Source organism: Callionymus lyra, chromosome 4 (assembly GCF_982586985.1).
Source record: "Callionymus lyra chromosome 4, fCalLyr1.hap1.1, whole genome shotgun sequence".
Taxonomy (NCBI): domain Eukaryota; kingdom Metazoa; phylum Chordata; class Actinopteri; order Syngnathiformes; family Callionymidae; genus Callionymus; species Callionymus lyra.
In genome coordinates, this window is record NC_141821.1 from 13,661,513 (window position 1) to 13,688,451 (window position 26,939).

The 26,939-nt window shown below is 38.4% G+C and overlaps 1 protein-coding gene across 6 annotated transcripts; it reads right to left on the reverse strand.

Annotated features, from left to right (window-relative positions):
* Nucleotides 1-349: 349 nt before the first annotated feature.
* pfkpa (phosphofructokinase, platelet a) lies at nt 350-22,122 on the reverse strand. 6 transcript variants are annotated; one of them, XM_087788802.1, is made up of 23 exons: nt 21,894-22,122; nt 17,928-18,001; nt 16,417-16,494; nt 16,057-16,246; nt 14,857-15,022; nt 14,526-14,570; nt 14,326-14,434; nt 13,865-13,960; nt 13,425-13,520; nt 12,761-12,853; nt 11,386-11,511; nt 10,334-10,398; nt 10,169-10,238; nt 9,262-9,408; nt 6,998-7,068; nt 6,838-6,925; nt 6,068-6,220; nt 3,751-3,915; nt 3,544-3,605; nt 2,370-2,481; nt 1,872-1,971; nt 1,126-1,231; nt 350-995 (listed from the first exon to the last, which is right to left on the reverse strand). In XM_087788802.1, the coding sequence occupies exons 1-23, from the start codon at nt 21,985-21,987 to the stop codon at nt 842-844; spliced, it is 2,460 nt and encodes an 819-aa protein (XP_087644928.1). In that variant the 5' UTR covers nt 21,988-22,122; the 3' UTR covers nt 350-841. The 6 variants fall into 6 exon arrangements, with proteins under 6 accessions (XP_087644928.1, XP_087644927.1, XP_087644931.1 ...); XM_087788801.1 differs by lacking the exon at nt 6,068-6,220 and adding an exon at nt 5,058-5,210 and having other exon boundaries at nt 21,894-22,120; XM_087788805.1 differs by lacking the exon at nt 13,865-13,960 and having other exon boundaries at nt 21,894-22,121.
* Between the last annotated feature and the right edge of the window lie 4,817 nt (nt 22,123-26,939).

A 26,939-nucleotide genomic window follows, 5' to 3' on the forward strand; every position in this document is an offset into this window, starting at 1 on the left:
GAATTATCCTGCAAATAGAACTTTACCCTTAAAATGTAAATTTTAGTTCATCCAATGTGAATATATTTTAAAATAACTGCTTTTTTAATATCATATTTGTGAATGTTTTAACAATGATTTAAGCTTATGTAGCCAGATTTTAAGAAGAAATGTCTATATCTATATATGTATACACCAGTAGATACAGATACATATACATATATATATATATATATATATATATATATATGCACTTGACTGCCCCTCACAATAGTTACCAAATATAACGTGACCTTTAAGGTTGGAGGTCAATACACAACTCTCTACGATCTCCCCCTCGAAGTTGCAACAAAGAGACAAAAGAATCGTGTTGTTGATGCTCATACTTCAAGTTTAATTCTGTGGGAACACTTGGTGACGGACACTAGTCATTACAGCAGCGACTACAGTTAACAATATATTCATGTTCACAAGCAAAATAGGTTAAAAAGATAAATATTAGTCTGCCTTGAATTCTCTCGACCGGCAGCAGGAGGACTCACGATTGCATCTGTTACGGGGGGCCACGGCGGGTCCAGTGTTTTTTCAATCCGACCCCCGGGGGCCGACAGGACTGGCGACAAAAGTGCAAAGTTTGGACCACTATGAGGTTGAGGACACGCATAGCAGGAGTGTGACTACAAACGGTGCGTTGATATCGGGACACACGGCTGAGGCTAGTTTGACAGCGCGGGCGTCCGTCGAGATAAAACGGGAGTGTTTAAGGTCGGGGATCCTCGCAGCCTTTACACAATACTAACCCCTCTCTCTCACACACAAACCTTCAGTCTGACATACATGTGGGTCGACACCCAGCTGGCGTCTACATGGCCGCGGACGCGTCTTCTTTGGGCCGGTTGCGAATGACGTGTTCGAGCTGGCCCGAGTCGGAGACGTCGTAGCTGGTTTTGTACTTGGCCAGGATCTTCATGAGGGGGCGGAGCTTCAGCCACCACTGCTCCTGAGGGATGCGATGACTGGAGACAAGGATTTAAAATCATATTTATTTGATCATTTGACACCTTTAAGTTATCAAATAGTCGACATAACTACTCTTTAGCGATATATATATACGATTTTAACGTGAAGAAAATGTGTAATTCTTACACAAAATCCGTCTCCGGCTTGAGTTGCACGACAGGCTGGAAGTCCAGAGCTCTGCGGCGCATACCCAGCAAACAGCAAGAATCCTCCGAGTTTGCAAATACTCGTCCTGCAGGACAAAACCGCAGCGGTCAGATCCTGGAGCCGTCTTTGGCCAGATCGCTGCTGACCGGCGAAGAGCCATTAGCGCCTGATGAAAGTGATGTTCACTGTGCTAGCTAGCCAAAGAGGCGGATGTGACAGTGGGAAAAATGAAAGCCGATTCTGGCATGAACGGTGGGTCAAAGAAACGTGTGTTAGGCAAAGCAGAAGAAAATGTAAAGTTAAGTTAAGACTGTACATTGAGACGAAACACAACAGCGGGAGTCTAGACACAAAGATGGAGATGGTCATGGAGCCACAGCGTGAAATGAAATGTAGATTTACCTTCTTCTTACGTTGTCCAAGTGTTTAGGAAATACAAGATAAAAAAAAGACAAAGAGGTTTTTTCAACTTCAAGAGAACTCTTCTTAACAGTTTCAGACACGGTTATTGCGACGACGCATCATTTCTATGAGTTAATAAATTATTCTCGGCGAATAAACATCCCATTACGAAGGCGAAAAGCGATCAATACATAATTTCCTTTTCAAGTACACGAATGCATCAACTTGAGCGACTCCATGACAGTTCTGGGTAACGACCACGCCTCAGTGGGGAGGGAGTGTCTACTACCACGACCATATCACACAAAATCAAAGATGCTTGCCTTGTCTGAAGGTCTCCAAGAGCTTCTTAGAAACCCAGTGCATGGCCTTGGCGGAGATCTTGGTGCCGAAGTTGCGGTCGAACGGGGATGGCGCTCCTCCCTTTTTTAAAAAAAATAACAAGTAAACACAGACTTGATCTGGACGTGTATCGGCAGACAAACAAAAAATACAAAGAATACAAAGACCTTCATCTTTGCTCTTAATTTAACGCTGAGTATTGTATTCATTAAGTTACAGCGGGACGCCAAATCCCTAAAACCTGCATATTTATAACTCAGTGGCTTGCGTAGAAAAACAATTTCCCCTGGAGGACGATCGAAGTTTTGCTTTGATCAAGTTTTACCCCGGCTAATCTCTAGATACACAACTCCCTAAACACAACAAAGCAGTGAGGAACGAGGCTAAATATTAACACAAATTACTGTCCCGCCTGGAAAGTGAAAAAAACAACAACTGAATCTCATTTAGCAGGGAAAGGATGTTTTTAGCATGTCCACCTGCTGCATGTGTCCCAGGACGTTCTTCCTGCAGTCAAACACTCCCTTCCCTTCTTCGGTGTACAGCTGGTAGATGAAGTCTGTGGTGTAGTTCTCGTTGGAGTTTTCGTTCCTGCACATAGAAAAGATGAGAACTTTATGAAGACAGTACTCAGTTTCAGGTATGAGCTCCTTAAAATGACTGTGATGGGTTGATGTGGTGTCATGATACAGTGTCAAGAATACGATGCGTATCACGAAACATGGGAACTAATACGATATATTGGAATACTGAAATAAGAAGGATATAATTTTAGTAACGCAGAAGTACCTGTAGTTGTAACCGTCTGTCAATTCTACAACACATCAGCTTAAAAGATGCTGGAGTCTAATGTATCCTCTTGTCCCCAGTTATCGCCAGGATCTCTATGGATCACATTGTTCCTTTAGCTGAGTGGGCTGTGAATATTTCCATGTTAATTGTAAATAAAAAATTCATATTATTTTATTGTATACTTACCTATTGTAAACACAAACCATAAAGATATACGATATTTAAAAATGAGAATAAACCCATAAAAACCTCAATATATTGCTGTTAATTATCAATATCAGTTTTGCAAAGAAATTAAAAAAAATTTGAATCTACCTTTTAAAATAGTGCATTATGAAACCTCACCACCTGTTTCATAACTCAAAATCTGATTTATTGGCATTTTTGACAAGTCTATGGGGAATCTTTATTACCCTCTTGGTATCAACAAATGCGGAATTATTTTATAAAAAATATATGTATTAACTTGTGTTTAAAGACAATGTGTGTCTTTCGGATGCGTTTGTTTGATAGACTTCCCTCTCTCTGTTCCACACGTTTGCCGAAGCCATCTAACAAATGAACGTGAAGCCCAGATGCGGGAGACTGGCAGAATGTAATATTCATGTGCTGGGAGGAAATAGGAGCGATGTCACCGACGGCAGTTTGTTAACGAAGGCGTAGAGGAAGTGAAGAGTGTTTTCTTCTGCGCCGGCAACATGCACATGTCAGACTAGTTTGATTCCGATTACGTGTTTGATGTACGACAGGAATTCCTTGGTTCAAGTTGTAATACATTGAATCATAGTTTAGTGTAATATTGCTAACTGAATATTCTTTTATATGTTACAATATCTAAAGGTAATCTAAAAGGTTTATTACCTGAGAACAAGTCCTCGTTGAATGCTCGTCTTCATTTTCTCAGTCAAATGTTCAACATTGGCCTGTAGAAATAAAACAAACGCTTGTTTTTGATTGACATTTTTCAAATAAAACCCAAAAGAAGGTTAAGGTGTGACTGCCCTCTGGTGGGCGAATGAATAGAGTCGGGCAGAATACTGGCTGGAGTAAATGATGATAATCCATCACCTGCAGGTCTCTGATGTCAAACGGCTCCTCGTAGATGTATGCGGCGTCAGCACCGCTGGCCAGGCCCGCCACGGTGGCCAGGTATCCGCAGTAGCCCCCCATGGTCTCGATGATGAACACGCGTCTCTTGGTCCCGCTGGCAGACTGCTTGATACGATCGCAGGTCTGACGCACGCCGGGAAGAAGATGACGTTAGAACATCGACGCATCGCTGTCATACTGGGGTAAAGAGTATTAAAAAGTAGTGAAGAAGTAAAGTTGAAGTTAGATTCTGCAGAGAAAAGTAGAAAACTACCTACATCCTAATATTGTAAGGAGACGAATACATACAGTAACATCAACACCACGACCCCAACATGACTCCACGTGAAACTTCCAAGGCCGACATGCTTGTTTCAAAAGCTTTGTCATGCTAAAATGTGTTTGCACAGGCAAAATTTATTTAACTCAGGGAATCTACTAGAGCATTCGTTATAGTATTATATGTTTGTGTTTGTTTTTACTGTTTTTTTAAGCAGCACCATGTAAGATTGAACATATTCGTTTCTGGCTCCCCTACTGTTAGAACTGTGAAATTGCAGAAGTGTAGCCCAAACTGTGACCTAACCAAGTCGACATGTGCGCATTGGTTTACCAGATGAGTGACAGTTTTATTTTCCTGGAATCTTGAAAAAAAGGAATGAAATTGTTTTTGGGCCCCTTGGGTCACCTTGACCCTGAAATAACACAAGGATAAAGGGGAATGTTTTAACTATAGACTGAGCAAGTTATAAAGTAATAATATAAAGAAAAAAAGGTTAAATGTTATATAGTTTTTAAGTCTGTTTCGACAAGAATCTGGCGATACATATCACGATACAGTGGCAACAATAAAATATATTAAGGTACTGGAGGAACAAGGATATATTTGTAGTATTATCGAGTATTTGACTCTGATGTTGCAGAATGTACAGACCACACGACTCTTGACTGTTTTCATTTGTTTTGAAACCAGAATCTGTCCAAACATCAGCTTTAAAAGCTGCTGGAGTCACTGTATCATCCAAATGTTTCAAGTGTTACGAGTATTAACGGTTACAAGGACATAAAATTATCTAATTGTAAACACATTTAAAAAAAAAAATGTTTTAGACACTTTATTGTAATATAAATCATATGAACTATTATAAAAAATAAGTATGATTTGGGAGCCAGTATATTTTCCTAAACCCCTCTTTTGTAGTGCTGCTTTGATACAAACTACAGTTTGAGAATCGAAACACATGACAGTCAGTTGTCCTCTGTGAAAGATGATTTCGCCGTCTTACCTCCACAATGGCATTGAGGGCAGTGTCTGCCCCGATACTTAGATCAGTGCCCGGCACATTGTTACTTATGGTGGCAGGCAGCATACACATCGGGATGCAAAACTCCTCATAGGTAGCGCGAGCATCAAACAGCTGCAGCAGACTCTCAAGTGCCTGAATGGCCAGTATATGGAAACGCGTTAGAGAGGCAGGAAAAAACCAACCACTACAGAGGGTTCAGTCCCTCCCAGTGTGCTGGAGCTTTTCCTGCCATTCTGGCTCTTTCCGTGTGATAGCAGCTTCCCTTTGGCACCCGGGACAATGGAGAGACGGAGAAGACAGCAGAGCGCAGGGGGGGGGGAGTGAGAGGCCAGAGCCGGAGACAGACTATCTGACTGAAGGTGATGCAGAAAAGAGGGAGACGGACAGATTGAGGAGAAAATTCAGAAATGAGAGCTTAACCTTCGGTTGGGTGTGTGAGCACTCATCCGGTGGGTTACGAGGAGCAATCCTATGGATCGTAACTCCTGAGTTCTAGTGTGAAACTACGTTAATAAAAGTAGTCTGCTAGTCTGGTGTGTGAGTGAGTGAACGTGGAATCGCGTCGGCATGCTTTCGTCTGATCTGGAGAGAAGTGCAGATACAGCAGTACGACACTCATGCCTCTATTGTCACCCACTTACCTGAGGAGGGGAGGAAGGGAGAGACTTTACTCTTTGTTTAACAGCCATGTTTTTGTTCGGTCAAAGTTCTGACGCCTCGTATGGACTAGCGAGTGTGTAGAATCTCAAGAAGCGAAAGTTTCTGAGCTAAGAAAAGCCACATTTCGTAACCGTGCAGAAGGATTATTTGTGTAAATGTGCCGGATCTGAGTGGAAATGTGGTTACTGATGTGATTATTCCCGGCTGGTAAACACAGTGAGATCAGTCTCTCCTCGGACATGCCCGTGTCGGGATGCATGCAGGGTTAGCCATTTCTACATTTGGACCGCAGGAACCGAACTACCTGGCTTGCCAGCGCCATCACTTACAGTAGTGATGGCATTCAGAGCCGTGTCAGCGCCAATGCTGAGGTCTGAGCCCGGCACATTGTTGGACACGGTGGCTGGCACCATGATCATAGGCACACAGAGCTCCTCATATTTCCCACGCGCCGTTAACAACTCCAGCAGTGACAGGAAGGCCTGCAGGTCAGAGCCCAGGGCTTTAGTGTCTGATCAGGAGGGTCCAGGGGGGTCGGGGCAGGTGCTAGAAAAAGGGAGGTGCTACTTGACCACAGGGGTGGGAAAGACAAAGGGTGAAGTCGCCAAGGGGGAGGAGCCAACTCTATCACAGCGGGCAGCAGCGAGAACAGACAGGATCCACTCCATGTACACTTGAACATTTTCTCTCATACAGTTTGTTTGCAGATTTTAAAAAAAAGAAGCTTCTACACAGGGTATGAAATGATCATGAATAAAAAGCTTCAATTTAACACCTCATTACATTTTTTCACCTAGCTTGACTCGCACTCTGTCACCGGCATCGATACCAACTTTTAAATGACACATTAGCAAAACGATTTAATGCAAGAATCTGGTGCATAAATGAACAAGACAATTATGAGCATGACGATGTAAGGAATCGTGGGAAATGGGATAAGTATGACTTAATTGACATTGTAATTAGTAATACACCAGCAGACTCTCATAATGGATTTCTCAACAAAAAAAAAGGCTAATAATCTTAGCGCCGTGACGTTACAAATATAAAGCAACTTCATTAGAGACACACGAACAGACATATGAGTTAAGACACGTACCTCGAATCCACCGATAATTAGCAGAGCATTAATGTTGTGCTTTCGCATCTGTTCTGCAATTTTATCTACATGCTTTGCAGGAAGCGTTCTGAGGAAGATAATCGTTCGTTATTTGAGGCCAAAAAATACATATTGAATCCAACTAACACCAAATATTTACCTTTTAGTCCCCAGCAGGGACCCTCCTTGACCCGTCCATCCTCCGACATCAGCCCATTTGATCTCCTTAATCTTAAAGACCACAAACACACGTCGAGTCATGAATCTGATTTGAAGGACCAATTCTACATAATATCATTTATTTTCTCCTTCTCTCTCCAGCAAACCGTCCCATCTGTCTTTTGGGCACAGCAGAAAACCATTCAAACAGAGTCTGGTTTGCCTTAGGTTTCTGCCTGTTTAATTGGAAGTTATTCCTCGCCACTGTAACTCATTGTGATCCGCTGGGACCGTTTTTTCTTATCTAGTGTTGTATAACTATGATTTGGTACTTTAAATTCAACTTCATTTAATTTAATGTATATGAAAAACACACAAGTAGTGCAACACAACATAAGACATGGCATCTTTTTTGGAATATATTTTTTAATTATGCATCTATCCATATAACCAACAACATGTACATTTCTAATAGCTGCTGGATTTTTTTGAATATAATTTTAAATCAGAGTTCACATATTTCAAGATATTTTAATACCATTTTAAAAATAATTTAATTCCTACCTGATACCTAATGAAAATTGTCATTTTTCAATTATTAATCATATCAATTATTAGTGAAAGCATTATTTTGAAAAATGTCTCACACAAAATACACCAAGCCTTGTACCACTTTCAGTTCTCATTTAATTTACGGTTCAGGACCAGAGGAGAGAAATCCTTCCTCTGTGTTTGCTGGATCTACTGACTCCTTCAAAAAACATCTTAAGACACTTTTATTCGTGTAGGCTTTTCCTTGATTCTCTGAGACTCCTGTGTTGGTCTTGGTGTTGTTTTGACCTTTTAAGCATCAATTGTATTGATTGTTTAAGTGCTTTTTGACCCTGGTCTTGAAAATCTCTACAAATATACATTACTTACTTACTTACATCTTCCCATGATGACTAAACATCTCTTTCCAGTGATACTTAAACGAACCACATTAAACTTCGGCCATTGTTAGTTCTGCTCTTGTGATTTGATTGAAGTCATTTTAAAATATAACAATTTTACCTAATATTATTAATTTTGAAATCAAACTTATCATATAGACAGTGTCCTTCAAACTGAAAAAAACATCTTAATGACAATTTCACTTCCAATAATTAGTGAAAGTAGTTGGACCTTCTCTGACTCCAGACTCCAGACGTGCCTCTTATAAAACCCGAGTGGTGACGAGTCCTGGAGTGCTTAAGCGCAGAGAGCCATTACTCCCGCCGGTCTAATCTTCTTAGGGTCAGTTGGTGCAGTCTGATTTCTCCTGGCTCAGACACAATGGCTGTTTAACTAACCAATAACACTGAGGACACTTTAATGGAGACGAATGGGCCATTTGTTCACTATAAAACCGTGCTTGGAATGAGACGGTTTTAAATTGAGATAAACGGACGTACCTTTTAGTCACAAGTTCAAGTGAGGATCGCTCTTTTAAAACCAGCTTTTTCCACTTCAGACTTGAGAGTTACATGTTTTGCACCAGTTAATGTTCTCACTTCTTTTTATCATCTTGTAACTTTCCGCTTTGTAACCAGACTCTTACTTACTCTTCTCATGATTATATATTACGGGATGGTGCCCTCTGTTGGTCGATTCTTTTAGTGCATTATGATTTAAAACATGCTCACGTTATTATGGTCATTCTAACTACTGGTATAATCATATTTATGAAATTAATTTCTCATTTAATTCATAATTTCAGGTGCTCATGTAGAGTTCTTGCAAATTTGCATTTGGATTAAGTTGTGTGTTTTGGATCTTTGTATTTACACAGGATTACTTGAATAATAATAATAATAATCTCTATTTATATAGCGCCTGAATATTGACATCTATTCATTTATATTAATACTATTCTTTAGTTTTATCAGACATTATTTCAGTGATTAATAAAGTAACTGTTGTGAAGTAATGGACTGCTTTGAAACAAATTGAAGGTTTAATATTGACAAAATCCAGCTTAATGTGAAATGATAAGCGGATCTAGTGAGCACTGAGTCAAGTCTACAGAAGCGCTGATCAAAAGTGACTCATTGTTCTCATGCCGGATAGAAACAAAGAAATAGAACCATTTTGGGGGAGAAAATCAATTTCAAATGTTTTGTCCTGAAATAGCACCATCAGACAAATTGTTATTTTCTTTCCGATGACTTTCTCTTGCCCTACTGCGGATTGAAATGACATATAAAAAGGTAGCGCCCGCACTAAATGATGGTGACATTAACTCACCTGCCCTTTGTAGAATCCTTCAAACCCGTCGCTGACCGCGAACATCTTGTGTCCCTCTGAAATGCCAACCCTGACAGCGGAGCGGACGGCGGCGTTCATTCCTGCCGCCGGCGCGCCGACGTTTAACACGGCCACGTTGAAGTTGCTCTGGGCATGAAAACAACAAGAATTAGAGTTAAATGGAATTAATTAGGGATTCTTGATCCATAGTCTGCAGTAAATAAAAAAAATGGTTCAGGTTCTCTCTCATGTTTACACAACATCCATGTTTTTGCTGCATCTACCACACAATAAAAGCTAATATGTCATATATTTGAAATGCTGGCGCTCACAGAATGTAGAATATCTCCCCTGCAGTCGGTTGCTAAGGAACTAAGAACATGGACTTATAAGGATAAGAGGGGAGACTTCTTCGTAAGGGCCTGTGCTTCTTCAAAGAGAGTTGCGACTGACACTAAAATGTTAGTTTCTCTTTTAATTAGTTTCATCCGTCACTCAAAACGATCTACTTATAAACATGTCATGTTTGCAATTGTAGTCATAAACTTCAAACCTTCCTTAAACTGAGTCACAATAGTCATAACACAAGTGTGCGTTTTTTTTTTTTAAAGTGACACTGGATAATTCGAAACAAAAGCAAATGGCGGCATAAATCTAATGACAACCTTAAATTGTAAAAATGTCCCTGTACCAAAATGAAACAAGCCAACGCACTACTATTTCGACAAGGATGCTGCAGTACAGCACGACAGCAGGAGCTGAGTCAGTAGTTGTTGGCAGACCTGCTACACTGCGTTATGAAATATTCAGCAGCTCAGGAAAGTTTATTCAAGGCTGCCCTAAAAATGAACCTCCGCCGCAGATCTGTGGCACACGCCGTGTCAGAGCGAGATGACAAAGCTCTTACAGTCGGCAGCTCCGATTCCGGTTTACGATGAGCCAGCAGTTTGTAGGTCTTGAGGTTGTTTTGGAAACTCCTGAAATGAAGCGAGGAAAATGGAAGCCACTTTTAAGTCTGTTTGAAAATGTGAAATATTGATTTTCTTCATGAAATGGAAAAAGATGAATTTACCTGCCCCGGAGCTTGACGGCTTCCTCGAATCTTTTCTCGTCCATCGCTTTTTGAACTTCTTGGGTCTGAAAGAAAAAGCGTGATACAATATTGTTAGTATTCATTCAGAGTGTTCTATTTTTAAAGATTTCACTTACGAAAAAAGTGAGAGAATTTTATACCCTAGTTCAACTTCTACTTAGCCTGAAATTCCCTATTCTTCTTTGGTTCTCTTGTCAGATTTTATCTGAAATTATTTGTGGAGATTCAGGTAGTTTTTCTGTTTCTGGCTGTGTACATCACCAACACCCCTCATTTCTCCATTAGATCACAACTCGCCCCCTTAACCTTAAATGTTGTAGGAGTTGCTTTGTGTTACCTTAAAACTAGTGATGGTCTGATGAAGCTTCATGAAGCAGTGTCATGTTGTTTAAAGGTCAGTAGGTGGCGCCATCAGTTTAAAAACGATGTTGCGTTTCATTAGAATAGTTGTTCAAAACAAAGGAAAATAGTGCAGAGATATTGTACACGTACTGTTTTTTAAAAGTAATGTTATTGCCTTTTTACATCATAGACAGGGGAGTAGAGATGGAAAATTCTGGCTGTATTATGAAATTACACTGTCCCATATTAAATGAACTAATAATAACACACTGACAAAGCTGTTGAAAAATAATGAATTTCTTCAACCACGAGCGTCGCAGAACAAACATTGGTAGCTGAAGAAGACCGTGTGATCCAACTTAAATGAGGACACGCTGGTATAAAATCCTCCTCTGGTGTTCATCATTGTGACAATAACATTCGTAAAGCCACAGAAAAGTAGCTTACATCATCATTCTGCAAGAGGCAATAGCCTAGCGTGCTGACAGCTTTAGATGATCATTAACTAGACTCAATAGCATCTCAAACAATAAAACGTTGCAGCGTCTCTGGACGCTGTCTTAGGCATGTTAGTTGAAGTAAGGCTTTAATTTTTTTTTTAATCGCACGTAAGCTGATGCCTTTGTGTGTGTGTGTGTGTGTGACATGGAGGCAGTTCTGGCAGGTGTCCAGCCAAGTCCAAAACTCACCATCTGCACGCACTCCATCAGAGGAAGACGAACAGATTGGTTCCCGCAGAGGGAGACCACACAGGCTGGAGTGTTTGCTGTTGTCTCCAGCAGGGCGAGCACGGCCTCCACGCCCATACGGCTGGCCTGCACAATCACAAACATGCACTTGCTTGTTCATTTCCTAACACTGGTATTTCTTATACACACAGCAGTACTTTCACTGCCTTTGTCTGTAACGGGCGACTCAAAGAGAATTTTGATAATGATGATAATGAGACTTATTGTAAACTTGTCACTCATGATTTGCCTTTTTGTCCTAAAACTAAATGGGATAGCGTTTTTATTGCTATGCTATGTGATTTTTTTAGATCCAGCTAAAATTAATAGATTGACAGAAAGTTCATTATTACTGCCAAGGTGTCTGATAGGAAAATAATAAAAAGGATGATCTCGTTTCAATTAAATGTTCATGATATTGAAACAAGTTGATATTGGAAAAAGAAATACATCATCTAGATCAACAACTCTTTTGAATGTTTTGTAATGCTAGATAAAAAAATGGATTATTTTTGTGTACTGTGTGTGTTGTGCCAGTGAGTACTACCACTTTCAGTAATTTATATCAATATCCAAAATGCTAAAAAACAAACATTACATTTTATAAATATTGTTTTTACTTTAAACTTTGTGGTCTGTGCTTATCTAGATTTTCTGTTGCATTTAAAAATGTGGTCACTTCAAAAAGTTGAACTTAAGTGTAGACATATCTTATCAACTACTACATTAGGCCTTTTGAAAGCATATCATGTATTTCATCTTATCTTACATAGATGTTAGCCAGTAATTCTAGTGATGTTATGTACATCACGTGTGTCAAACTCAATGGTCCGCCAAGTCATTTTATGCGGCTGTTCAGACGGTTGGCTCCTTGTATTAATATAATAGATAATTGCTTTGGTTTGACATCCTGACCTGTAATGTCATTAGCGTTTGAGATAAAATTAGAAACATAAATGATCTAAATGTGATGTTGAAAGAAAGTGAATTTAATGGAGATCATTGAGATAAATTTAGCCTTCAAAATTAGGACAAAATCACATAGGATTCATACTTTTTAGTTATTAAATACATGTTTATTTCCGCCCACAACCTTGAATGCAAACAAATCTGCAAACTGCCCCTTATGTGATTGTATTAGGCTTCATCAATGATCAATATTTGTATTCCATTTCCTCTACTTATATAGTCTGAAATGTTATTTTTATCGACTGATTTTGCGATTATAGTAATCATTGTTATGAATAAATACTACCAGCAATCATAATTTTACGACATGAACAATTCAGAACTCTGATTTAAAGTTAAAACGTGGAAGAAAAATGTTTGAACCTACCAAGATGCGGTCAAAAGCTGAGGGGGTCCCTCCTCTCTGCACGTGACCCAGGATAGTCACTCGCGTGTCAAAGCCCAGACACTTGACAACAAGCTAGGAAGCAACACACAGGTCTTAACAAGTGTAAGTGAACTTGAGTGACAGAATTACAGGAACATGAAACGGTATAGAATGCAACAGTATACAAATAGCAATGGGAAACATTGAAATAGCTGAATAGAAGGGGAAACATCAAAGCACAGGCAAGCCATTCTAATTTTTCAGTCATGTTAGCAAGGAGTGGAGGGTTGGGTCTCTAAGCTTCAACTAAAAAAAGATACACCAAAGTAAAAAAAGATACATGATACTTGACAGGAAAAACTATCAAGCTATGCCTATAAAAATGAGACAGGAGGTGCAGGGGTACACAATACCGAATGCCTATAACACCACACCGTTCTGGGAAAGAAGGCAACACGAGATGTACGTTATCAAAAAGGAAAAAAAAAAAAAAAGTAGAAATGAAAGGCAGATGCCTTGCGTGGGTTTTAGTATGGTCTCGATGCCATTTTAGTAGTCGTGGTGAAAAGCATCTTACCAAACTAGAGTGTGTCTGACAGAGCATTCCAGAAACACAGCAAGCCACACCAGGGCAGCAGTACAGGAGTCCAGGGAGTTTACTTACATCCTTAACATAGTCAGTGGTTATGGACCTGTTGTTACGATCAATCGCACCCTCTGCTACTATTATGATATTCAGCCTTTTCATCCCTGCTCGGTTCTATAAGGGGGCGGGGTGGAGACACAGCATGACAGAAAAACTTAGACACTGGCATGGGCTTTCAGAAGCACGGGGGTCTGACAGCGATGACAGTCCACCAGTCTAAAAGAGAATCTTAATAAAGACATGCAAAACATAACATCAGTTTCTTTTTTTTCTTTTAGACCTTTACCTTTGGGTGTTTTTGTCCATTCAGGAACCCTATTATTGGCTAACTTTATCTTTTTTTTTCTCCTATAAACGCCAGGGGAAAGTAAAATATCGCAGTCGTAGTTTATGACTGCTTTCCATCAGTCAGGACTCCATGCTTCTGGCTTCCCCTTTCTTCACACGTAGGTACTCACATCCTTCACATAACTAGAGGTTATTGACTTCCCGTGCCGGTCCATGGCTCCTTCTGCAACTATGATAATGTTCAGCCTTGTGCCCCTGGAGCGGGTCTGGATCACAGAACAGTCACATTTTTCCATGGACACGGGGATAGAAAAAAGATCGGACCACACTTTAAAAAAAAAAAAATTTAAGCTATTTTCATTCTTACCTACTTTATTTTCCTTCAGAGTGACACTACTATAAAGTAATAATGGCTATCAAATCAAATATGCTACTCTACTAACAATTTTTTGCATACTAAAAATAAAATAAAATAATAATTTCTCATGTGACTCAAGTGTTATTTGTAATAAGAAACGCAAAGAGATTGTTCCTATAATTCAAAAATTAAAAACTCTGGTGTGACACCTACAAAAAAAATGTTATTTTCAAATTATGTTTCTCTTTAAGTCAGGAACAAAGATGGCGTTACCGCAGACAGTTTTTCACACATCTTGTCCTCCCATCCGTCCTCAGGGGGCATCTCGGGTATCAGCACCCAGTCGGCACCACAAGCCAGGGCACTGACTAATGCAAGATAGCTGAGAGAAGACAAAGACGAGGTAAACCAACCCATCACCAGGATGTTTTAAAACTTCTATGACGCCTTTTCCATCGCCATTCACACCTTACCCGCAGTGTCTGCCCATGACCTCCAGCACGAACGTCCTCTGGTGGCTAAAAGAATAGAGATGATTAATGGTTGAACACGTTTTTGTACTATTTATTTCAAACGTATTTGGGAATGGCTTATGAATAAATAATAGTTGGCAGTAATTTGTTGAATTAGATCTGAGATAAAGCGGCACAAGAGAACAAAATCTCTTTCCACATCATTAATTAAAATCCTAAGATCCTTTTACCATTTGCATATGAATCTGTGATATCTGTAAATATCTCTGCTCATCAGAGATCAAAACATAGTTAAGACTGGACTTAAATTTCTAGGCTTCTTCCTTCTCACCTTTGTGCTGTCGTCATGATCGCATCCACAACCTCAATGATTCTGTGGAGCGCGGAGTCGGTGCCGATTGTCATGTCCGTTCCACAAAAGTCATTGTCGATGGAGCCGACCATCCCCACAATATGAAGGGCTGAATACTTCTGCACAGATTCGGCTTCAATGGAACCTTTAAATAAAAAAAGAAAACAAAAGTAGGTCAGGATTAGACTCAACAGATGTCAACTAAACAGACTTTTTTCCTCACATTGTTGTCATAATACCGGCAACCTTCCATGAGCTTAAAAATGGTGAGAGTGAAGTGATTTTTTTTTGTTGTTATACCTACCTTAGAATACTTAGGGTTTGGTTTAGAAATATACTATTTAGTTCCTTTCACCTTGTTCTGACAGAAAAATGGGCGTGGTTATGTTTGACAAAGTTTAAAGCTCCAGCTCATTCTAATTTTTCTTTAATTTACAATGGAAGTCTGAGAAATGAGCGCGAATCAGAGCAATTTTTCACTTCGAATGAGTCAAGCATGACAAAACTGTAATGGAATACTAAGCACAATTTAAATCCGTTTTCTATTATGTAGATCTATGAGGATAACGAACGCTCTCATTCATTGAATCATTAGCAAATAAAGAAAGAAACAGCAGGTGAAGATCCAAAATAAACATCCCTTCTGCTCAAATAACAACCAAGAGATGTATATAAAAGCTTAACTAAAGAGGATTCCAGTGAACTTATGGTCCTCAACAAAGCTGAGGTTTATATCTTCATTTTTTTTTTTTTTCTGGTCTGTTTATATTGGATCGTACATACAAGGCATTTTTTACTTAATCCTTTTAATTTTCTCCAGAATAATAAATAGAACGTTCTGTAAAAAACAGCTGTGTTTGCATAGATTTGAACCCACAGAAGCAGAAAGTCAGAGTTCAATTAATATGACAAACATTTGAATACAATTGCAAATGAAACATTTGTACCACCTTAGTGGGATATTTCCCCCAAAATATTTTGATTAAAAGTTGTATTAATCACTTCACCTGCACCACTTAGAGGTACACATTGTGTGACTATAATTTTCACTACATCAAGTAAATAAAAATAAATGTCAGTCTTGTTGAACAGCAAAATCACTACAGCCGACACAATCCGTTTGACTTTCAATCCTAGAGTCTGTGCCACTCCCTCACTGAACAAGCTAAATGACGTTACCTTGCTCCACGAGTTCACCCAGCAGTCCACTCCACTCCTCTCTGAAAAGGTTGGCACCTGTCAAGCTGCCGTCTCCACCAATTACACAAAGGTTGGTTATGCCTCGCTGCACAAGGTTCAGAGCGGCCTTCAGGCGGCCCTCGTGAGAGCGGAACTCTTTACAGCGGGCACTTCCTATGACAGTCCCGCCCTATCGTGTACAATATAAAGTGTCGTTAAAATACACTTTTAAAAAGACATAAGTGATATAACATTTTAGTTTATATATTATCCATTTATTACCATACCGTTTGTATTCACTCGTACAGACACATATAGGTCACTCACAAATGCTAAATGTTGGTACATGTGATGACTCACCACTTGAAGCATGCTGGAAACACTTTCCCACGTAGCTTCCTTTATGTTATCTCCACCATCCACCATACCCTGATACCCCTATAGAAAAAGAGATGATGATTATCAGTACTTGCACAAATATGCTATGGGTCGATTGGCATGTTTAAAGTTGGAGATCATTTTAAAACTCAGCGGTTTATAAGCGAATATCGTGTCAATGTGGTTTCCAACATAAACCTGCAAACACGGCAAACCTCCCTGGGAGGCAGCGTTTGACACGAGAGATCCGCAGGAAGCATGACATCTGTTATGTAACAACCCTGAGAGAAGAGGGTCATCATATACAAAGAAGTGCTGGCAGCAGTTCCAGAGTGGGGGTTAAGACTTCAGCAATATGTACTATGAATAAATACATACTGAGCAGAAGACCAGTGACGGTATTCCTCTGACACAATATTCTGCAGCATCTCTTTACTCTTCTGTACATCTTAATGTTGGCAATAATTTCATTTTTTTTAAATATAAAAACAGAGAAATCTATTTTACTTGGTCTGTCTTTTTTTTGAGCTTAAGAAAAAATCCTTGACATTTTTTTTATTATAAACATATTTTTTTATTTATACTTCTCAAATTAATCTTCACTTTGTATTATATTATGTTTTATATTTATATTTTATAAATACAAGAATTCACAATAAACACCATGCATTAGATAAAAATATGTTCAGTGTTTGTGAATTTTCCAGTAAACGTACCATATTTGTCCATTGTGTTGATAGAGAAGATAAACTTCCTGTTGAACAGGAAATATAAGGAAGGAAGGAAAGGAATTAACTGGTGAAGATTTTTAGTTTGTTTCAAGCTAAATGGAAAAAGAGCAGTTTGTGAATTGTTTAAACACTCGTGTAATTCTATTTTTCAATTCATGTTGAGTCGAAATTATGTTCCTGAAGTTGGTTGCAATATCTGGATCCTGTTTGGATCTTCATTGAGTGACAAATGTTACCTAAATCAGCAATGAAAGTTACATCATAACATTTTTTTCCGTTTAAGGACACAGAATACATTTATTATTGGTAAATAGAAAGAATGTTCACAGTCACAGGGTTGTTTTCATGTTTTCTTTATAGAATTCATAGCTAAAAGATAGCCATGAGATGACAGCACTTTTTCTTTTTTGAATTGTGTCAAAAGTAGTTAAGGTGTGTTTAGAAATACAACACATGAAGTTACTCATTGTTAATATTGCCCCAAACAGGATATTGTTCCAAGAAAAGTGAATTTGGTTAATCATAATTCAGGGTCGTTTACTCTGCTCTGTTTGCTTTCATTTAATTGTTTTTTATCTTGCTGTGAATGGTTTCATATTTACTTAATAATCAGTTTTTAATTTGGCAGGTCATAGTTTTCTTTTATTACCCTCTCCTGTTTAATTTCTACCAAGAATTTGACAATTTATTATCCCAACTATTTGGTTATGATCTCAAATTCTACGAAAGAAAATCAGCAAATCTGGAGTGATGGTAACTTACCTCATGAATGAAATACACTTTAGCTCCTACGTACAATCCCATTCGGACCACAGCCCGCACAGCAGCATTCATACCTAAAATGAATAAAAAATAAAGCGCAAACAAGGATAGTTAGTTGGATAAACATTGAACATCTGAAAACGATGGTGTTGGTCCTGTACAGTTCCGACAATAAATCTGTATCAGTATTTGTAAATATGTTTAAAAAAATGTGAGAAGATAACATTAACTGTAAATGTTTATACTTGCATCACTTGGTGTTGTATTTAAACTTGCATAACCTGTAGATTTCACATGACGTTTCATCATAAAGTTGCATAAATAGATCCTGATTTAGGGGATGTAGCTTTTCTGGTAATCCTTGTATCAAGAGTTGTCATTTTGATCTCTTAATCCTGGAAAAAAAACTGTTCTCGGGCCTTTGTATGAGAACGCATTTCCAAAACAAAAACATAATGCATATTCTCTTGGGTGTCTGGTGTACGAGTACGTGAGAAAGACTTTCGAGTCCATAAGGAGGGGGTTTGGCTTATTCTCATGACACATCACCATTTTTGGTCAGTTACTTAGTGGTAAGACCAAGTGAACTCTTCTGAGGAGTCCTGCAGTGCGGCTTGCATGTCAATGCGGGGTTAGGTACACATTGACAGTGAGGAATCGGGACATGTTTCTACAGAAACTTGGCTGAGGGACGATACAACAAACACTGAATAGGAGAGAGTATCATTCAGCTTCACAAACCCCTGACATCTCTCAGTAGCTAAGCGCCGTGCTTACAAAAGCAACGCAATAAACGAAAGGAGACTTTCATTTTGTTAAGTTGTCCAGTCATCTAGCACCAACTAAACAATGCTGCGTGATGCAACAGCCGGTGACCCTTTAGTCCGCTTACGTAACGGTATTGAAACAAAGTGTCTCATTCAATTCCATTCCAGGGGCAGATTTTGATCAACTTGAATGACGAATGCTTCATCTTTTTCTTCACAATTATCCAATTAGACCTTCATGTTTTTGCATGACTGACACTTTGACAGGCAGCCAATAAAAAAGGGACTAAGGGTTCACGGCGCCCCCTGGTCGCTCTTGTCATGCACGTCCTACTGTGATTGGTTCAAATCTGAAGAGCGAGGGGAGTAGCCTCTTGCTTTGTGTGTGTGTGTGTGTTTGTTGGTATGCCAGCAGTGAATTCTTGCCCTGTACCACCCATCAAAGATCAATGCAATTCTCCAGAGAAAGACATAGCTGGTAATAACTTGCCAACTGCTGCTTCCTGTCAAAGTGACGATAGAATAAGTGACAATCGTGTCGATGGACTTTTTTAAAAATCTACCACTTAAATATACATTTCAAATTAAAATAGTACCCACGTATCTACAAAGCACACATGAGAGATAACCCTTTCATTCTTTTGTAATGTGTAAAAATAAAATAAAATTAAACTAAGGAATTTTGGGCCTGCTTTACCGCTCATGTTGTGCGTACAGTTGTGTATTCTTCATATCTCGAAGTATATCTTGGAAACGGAAAACCGCCAACTGCCATCTGAATTCCTAGTGGGTGACCGTGTCACCCTAGAACTATGCGCAGTTAAACTCTTTATTTACGGCAACACTTCCGACGAAACTCAATGTCAGCGAAAGGGACAAAGGTGTAGTCAACAAGGCTCAAATATCACCAAATATAGAACCGACTAAGTAAATAATGGATTTGCTGTCGTACTTGGCATCAAATGGGGAAATTTCGACATAGAGTTGGCTTACTAATAACTAAAATCAAGTGCTCTCGATGATTGCGTAAGAATGTGGTGGAAGTGTGGTTCATAAACTTCATACACTTCCTGTCAGTATTGCACACTGTGCTTTCATCAAACCATTGATTGTACTGAGGATACAAATGATGGATGATGAAACGCATGTACGAGCATGAAGGAATTGCATCAAGTTGTGTCGTGCTTTCAAAAAATAAAAGGGTAGAAAGTTGTTTAGTCTTGTAAATGTTTTTTTCCATTCAAAAGTTTACAAACACACTTAAAAAGTCGAGTTCTGTTTTTGAAGATGAGCATCTGTCGTTCCTTATATTTAACATGGTTGATCGTCAGGTCAAGGGAGCAGCAGCTGTAGCCAAGGTCTCGACTCAGAAACTTTCCTCTTCATCCGGGAGTCTCTTCAGGCGTCAAGTAGCCTCTTGAACTAGTAAGTAAGTAATTTATATTTATAGAGCGCTTTTCTAGACCAGGGTCTCAAAGCGCTTAAACAATCAACAACAAAAAAAAACTCAAAAAAGATATACTTAAAAGATCAAGATAACACAGAGAACAACACAGGAGTCCCAGAAAGCCTGGATCAGATCAGTGATGTAAGGAGGAGTCTGACCAAGAATAGCTCTGAAAGTAAGAACCAGAATTTTAAAATTGATCCTGAAAGAAACTGGAAGCCAGTGAAGAGTTTTAAGGATCGGAGAAATGTCAGTTCTTCTACTAGAGCAGGTCAGAACTAGCTTATCTTAAAGCGGAGACTCCTCCGGGTGACAAGCAATGCGACGGGAAAACTATTTTGCTCGCTTGTAAGCACAACTTTGAGTTCCCTCGGTCACTACTGGTGAGAAAATAGAATGACAAGGATATCGAGAGCTTTGCCTTTTGGCTCAGCTCTCTCAACCCAGTGAAAGGCTGATACAGAGTCCTCATTGTCCCAGTAATCACTCGCGCGTGAACAAGAAATAAAGCAATTTCAGCTCCTTAGTAAACTGGAAATAAATCCCATAAATAACAAACTGTGTGTTACTATAATTTTAGGTTTGTCTATAACATTTGATTATCATCTGTTACTTCAGTTAAAAAAGCGAAAGCTATAAACACCATCTCATAGCGATAACACCCTGAGAGGATCACTTAACGTTATTAATAATGCAGTAACGGAGGAATTACAGAAGTGCTTTGACTACACTAACTGTTTACATTGATCCATATTAATTAAATAACATTTTAAAACATGCTTTTGACCTTCATCCGCTTGGTCGAATTAGGCCAAAAGACTAGTCAAGATTGTTATTGACATCGTCTGGATTTTAAAATCAATACAATTCCTACATGGAAGTTGTTCAGTGCATCCAGAATTTGTAAGTAAGTAAGTATTTGTATTTGTATAGCGCTTTTCCAGACCAGTGTCACAAAGCGCTTAAACAATCAAAACAATACTCAATAAAATATATACTTTAAAGGTCAAGATAACACTGAGAACAACACAGGAGTTCCAGAAAAATCTAGGAAAAGCCTGCACGAATAAAAATGTACAAAATAAAATAGTGGGATCTTTCAATAACCACAAAAAGGGATTCCCTTGTGTGTCCAAGTAGCACTTGTGTGGATTATCTACCGATGACATGGTGAGGATTTCCAGTGTGTGCGCAGACTCAGTGCGACTGAAGCTGGGGATGTAATGCTGCTCCTCACGTACACACAGGTCACACATTCCTGCACTGACACACACACTTTTAACGTCCAAGAGGATACAAATCTAACAAAAAAAACCTGCTTTTAACTCGCACTATTGTCAAGTTATTACCTGCTTGTTAGCTATGCTAACCTGAGCATCACACTATGTCTCGGCCTATAGTTGTAAACACAATGAATATCATCTTATGTTTATTGACTGTTTTATTGTTTTTTTACAGCCTGGTTTCGTGAGGTGGAATAAAAAATACTTTATAGTGGGTTAAAAAATGTGATGACTTTTTTTTTTTTCGGTTCGACCTTGATGTGAAAAAAATAAAAAATAATGGCTGTGATGATATGTTAGCATTCTTGCTAACTGGCGAGCGTCCAGACAACACAACATCATTCATCGTCATGTGTGTGTTGTTATACACACGTGTGTGTCTTACACACGGGATAATGGTTGTGTATTTTTTTTTTTTTGTTCGCCCTCTATGGGCCCGTCAAGCAAGAATCTTCTCCCCCGGTTTTACCTTGAGCATCTCCGCCGCTCGTCAGCACCGCGATGGCTTTCCCTGCTCCGGACAGATTCTCGAAGAAGATCTTCTTGGACTCCGGCGTCGCCATTTTTTTTTTTTTTTTGGAAGTCACAAGCTTATACAGCCACGGGTGGGTGAGTGAGTTAAAACCAAGACGGATGAAGGGCAGCGAGTCGTTCTCGCCCGCGCTACGTCCTCTCGCTCCGGTTCCGCATCTATCCGTCGAATGGCTTACGAAGAGCCCCGGTGTGGGAGGGTAAATGGCGTGCGAGACAGCCAATCAGGTGTCAAGGGATGCATCTTTTGCGAGATGTCAGCCAATAGAAACGGGGGATTTTGGGTCAGTGCTGGGCGGGGTTTATATTTAGCCGGTATTGAATGATGCTGCTGCAGTTGACACTCACGACACCAGCGTTTGGAAGGAATGCTTCAAAAATACTGACCTTTTTTAACACTTAAAAGTTAACAGATTGCAATAACTGTATTTAATGATTATTGTTGAACAAGTTTGCAAAACACGCACGCATACGTCTTCAGTCTGGGGATCGCTTTTAACGATTTAATATGATAAATATCACGATAAATAAAAAAAACAATCTGTTAAATAAATTGCCATATTAAACATTCAACTGCATGGTATTGGAGAAACAGATTATCCTCCAATCATACTCAAAAAAGAAACCAAAAAAAAAAAAACAGGATTAACACTTTTAAAAAAAATCATGTATTGAAGTAAAAATGTAATTTTAAAGTAAGTTAGTCAGTAAGTAATTTATATTTATATAGCGCTTTTCCAGACCAGGAACTGACTAGGAACTTTGGGAAATTGTCCATAGGTATGAGTGTGTGTGTGAATGGTTGTCTGTCTTTGTGTGTGCCCTGCGACAGACTGGGGTCCTGTCCAGGGTGTCCCCTGCCTCTCGCCCTATGATACTGGGATAGGCTCCAGTCTCCCCGCGACCCCAACCCCGGGATAAAGCGGTAGACAATAAATGAATGAATGAATGAATGAACTCTGTGGTTGATGATGGTATTATTTAAAATTGTTTGATTCATCCAAATGGACGTTCATTTATTAACAGCCTTAAAACTATACCAAGAAAATATTTCCTAAAATATATTAGTTTCCACTACTATCAATTGTTTATTCGTAACTTTTTTAAAAGACACTTTTTTTTTATAATGGATGCTCAAGTATAGAGAAAACAAAGGATATCAGGATCAAATGTGATCGTTTCTTTAAAACGCTACTTGTCGTCATCTAGTGGCCAAATTAAGAATTGCAGAATACATCCTTTACACCTGACTCTAGTGGAGAAATTTAAAGTTCTTTTTCATTATTGTTTTTTCATTTTTCTTTAGGAACCACATTTATTTAAAATACCGAATTGCTTTAATGATCTCTATCTTCTTGAGGCTGTGTTGCTATGTGAAAGAGGATACATTCAAAACATGTTTTACAGGAATCATTTTATAATATCTACATTCACATTTATGCATTCAGATGTCGGGTCGAATGTTGCCAAATACCTACCCTGTTTATCTGACGGTTAATAAGAGTGGAAATGAGCTGCTCAACTGAGTTTTTTATTTATTATTTAATTTAATGGAAAATGTCATCATAATAATTGAAGTTTTTTTGGCTAGATGAGGTCGTAATGGCTCAATTTTATGCACCGACACAGTGCATTGAACATTAGCATCACTTTTCCAGACAGGCGGTGGACATTAAAATTGTACATTTGTCAGTGGAAATGCAATAATATTTACCAGAACGTGTGTTTTCATGCATGTGGCAGCTCATAATGAGCTTGGAAAATATAGTTATATGGCACCATTCTTCCTCTCAGTTAGATAGACAATTAGTTGAAGTTCAATAGAACATGTCTAATGATTGAGAAGTTTTGAATTTAATTAACTTGTTTTCATGATCAGTTGTAGTATTTTTATGAGGCATTTTCTAGACATTTAAATTAAAATGGCATATCGGTCAAATGGGTTCATGAACAAATCCAACGCAGTACTAGGTTATATACAGCAGATGTCGCTGTTTACACTTCTTCATAGTCCATCAGCAGTTTTTTTCCCTGAAGGATTTTTTCACAGATTACATTTCCTGTTTGCTTTTTCGCATCCCAACCCTCGTCTGTTATTGCATTTCCTACTGGTTACCTTTGTCACCGGGGGAAATCATTTCCCAATTTGAGCCAGTTTCACCAATTGTCGCGTTGATTGTTTGTTTATTGGCTGGAGGTTCTCATTCAGATGGAGCTTCACTGTTGGGAGGTTGTTTTGTTGTTGAGTTCGTGACCTGAAATAACAAATACGTACATTTCTGTCCCAAGAGTTTGAATCTGTTAAAACATTGTTGGTGATAAAACAATAAGTTTTATTCTGAACAATAATCATATTAAATATATACATTTAATTATCATAAAACACACTTCATATAACGCATGATAAATATGTTAACAAATAATTATCTAAAGAGCATGCAAGTTATATATATATATTTTATTTTTTATTTAAAGTGACGTAGAGTTCAACAAAAATATTTTATGCAAACACTTTTAAAGGACTTTCTCAACCCACTGGTTGGTTCTTGACTATGGGAAAAACCAGAGTGTCCAAAATGAATCCCCCTAAAATTAATATTTTTTAAATCCCTAATTTTAAACTCAAAAAAGTTATTTCATCTGATTTGTCCACTTTTTTTAAACGCCACTCTCAGCTAAACAATAGTGATTTACTGATGAAGCTTCATGAAGCAGTGTCATTATTTTCAGAGTCCACTAGATGGCAGTCTCTGCACTATTTTCCTTCGTTTTGAACAACTGTTCTAATGAAACTTCAGATCATTTTTTAAACTGGTGGCGCCACCTACTGACATCCAAACAACATGACACTGTGTTGTGAAGCTTCATCAGCCCAACACTACTAAACAGCAAAAAGTGTGGACTAATTATTTAATTAATTATCCCGACCTTTTACCTCTTTGACACAATTCTAAACAGTTTAAATAAAGTTTTTACAGATTTATTGGTTACATGAAGATGTCGTTTTTCCTTAATGTCTAAACACCACTGCTACTGGTTCTCAGCACGCGTGAGCAAGTTATTTACGACAAAAGTTGAACACTTTCTGCTATGTAAATCTTTAAAAAAATATTGTAAAACTACTTTAAACTTGCATTAAAGTATATGGCAGTTTTAAAACAACAGAAAAACAGTTATTTTTTATGAAACAGAAGTTTTATTTCCTTGTACCGAGCACAAATTGTCAGTTGGTGCAAGTATGTATTATCATTATTATTATTTATTGCTGTTATTATTATTGAAGAAAATTGACGATAAATAAATATGTATAAAAAATATTTTGGTGCCAAATAATGTAAATAAACATGAATATTTACTACCAGGTCACCAACGAGTTGTTCATATGATAACTACTAATACTAATAAATCCCTTCAGAATTAGATTCCTGCATTTGTTTATTTTTGACCTCAAAATCACAAAGAAAGTGATGCTATTCTATGCATATTTTATATTGAAATTTAATGGGAATAAATCAATCTATGCATGTAAAGTAAAAATACAAAAAAAAGTGAGGTTTTAAATCTGAATGTGAAATAAAAATTGTGACAAACCACATAATTTTCATGACTAAAGTTAATATTAGTATAAAATGTGCAATCATGATTCATTGTTTGGCTACTATGTTTGTTTCATATATGTCTTAATACGTGTATCTATTTTTCAACTAATCCTGGTGTCGTCATTTCTATTGTGCAGATTATTCCTTCCCTCCGCCGCGGCTCACGTGACTCTCTGCACATAATGATGTGTAAAACCTGCAGCTCCGTGAACAATATCCTCCACAAGCAGAATATTATCGCGTCTGTCATGCACGTCCGCTCACGTGACGCATCATTTGGGTTGATACATGAGACTCGTTACAACATCTGAGGATGTTTTTTTGGCAGCCGCCATTTTACAGTTGGTTTTTCACTTAAGGTTTTGATCCAAAAAAAACCCCTAAAAATAAAAGACCTAAAACTGCCATTTAACTAGGAATAACTTGGCATAACTGGCATATTCAACATGAATCTTTGGGTCTTCTTATTCTGCACCTCTGTGGATTTGAAGAGAGAAAATATATTAAAATAAATAAAAAATCCCACACCAGACCTCCATCATCTCCTATCAGATCTTGCACCATTAACTCCATTTTTTTTTGTCCCACGGTGTCATCCATCTAGCTCACTTTAATGTCGGGCCTCGTAATTATTTAGATGATTATGTGTTGCAAGCCATTTAGCATGCTCAATGACACATGTTTAATTTATTTGCTGCCGGAGCTTCTCGTGGAGAAGAAGCGTGTGCTGTTGGGAAGCTGCAAGCCGAGCACATCGTTTCCAAAATTGTTTGATGAATTGCATCTCTGCTCCTGTGATATTCCATGCCACATCGCCGAGCTAATGTGATACAAATAAGGAGTTCTTTGTGTTGCTTTGCAAAGCAACGTTTGCTTGGGCTAATGGTGTGTATCTGGGTTGACCAGTGAAGCCACATAAGGGGCTGGACCATTGAGCAAGCTATTAGATGATAATGGTTCGAGCAGTCTGACGCTGAATATAGCTCAGCTTCTTTCACCGCACTGTTAAAGCAAACCTACACTTTCAAGCTACTCTGGAGATTCATTTTGAATGTAATGTAATCATTTATATCTTTACACAGAACTCTTTGATTATCAATATAATTCCATGCAATTATTTCATTATTATATGATTCTGCAATGACACATTCTATCCACTAGAGTGCAGTAGAAGCTCAGTAAAAGTCGTGAGGCGGATTTTGTTTGATGTGGAAAGTTTTATTCTAAGAAAATATTTTTATGTCGTCATCTACATATTATTATAATCAGATTATTATTTGTTTGTTTTTATGTGTACAATTAAATACAATTAGTTGTTATGGATGTCATGTGGACAGTTAACGATGAAATTAATGGCTCGCTCAGGAAGACGCCAACAAATAATT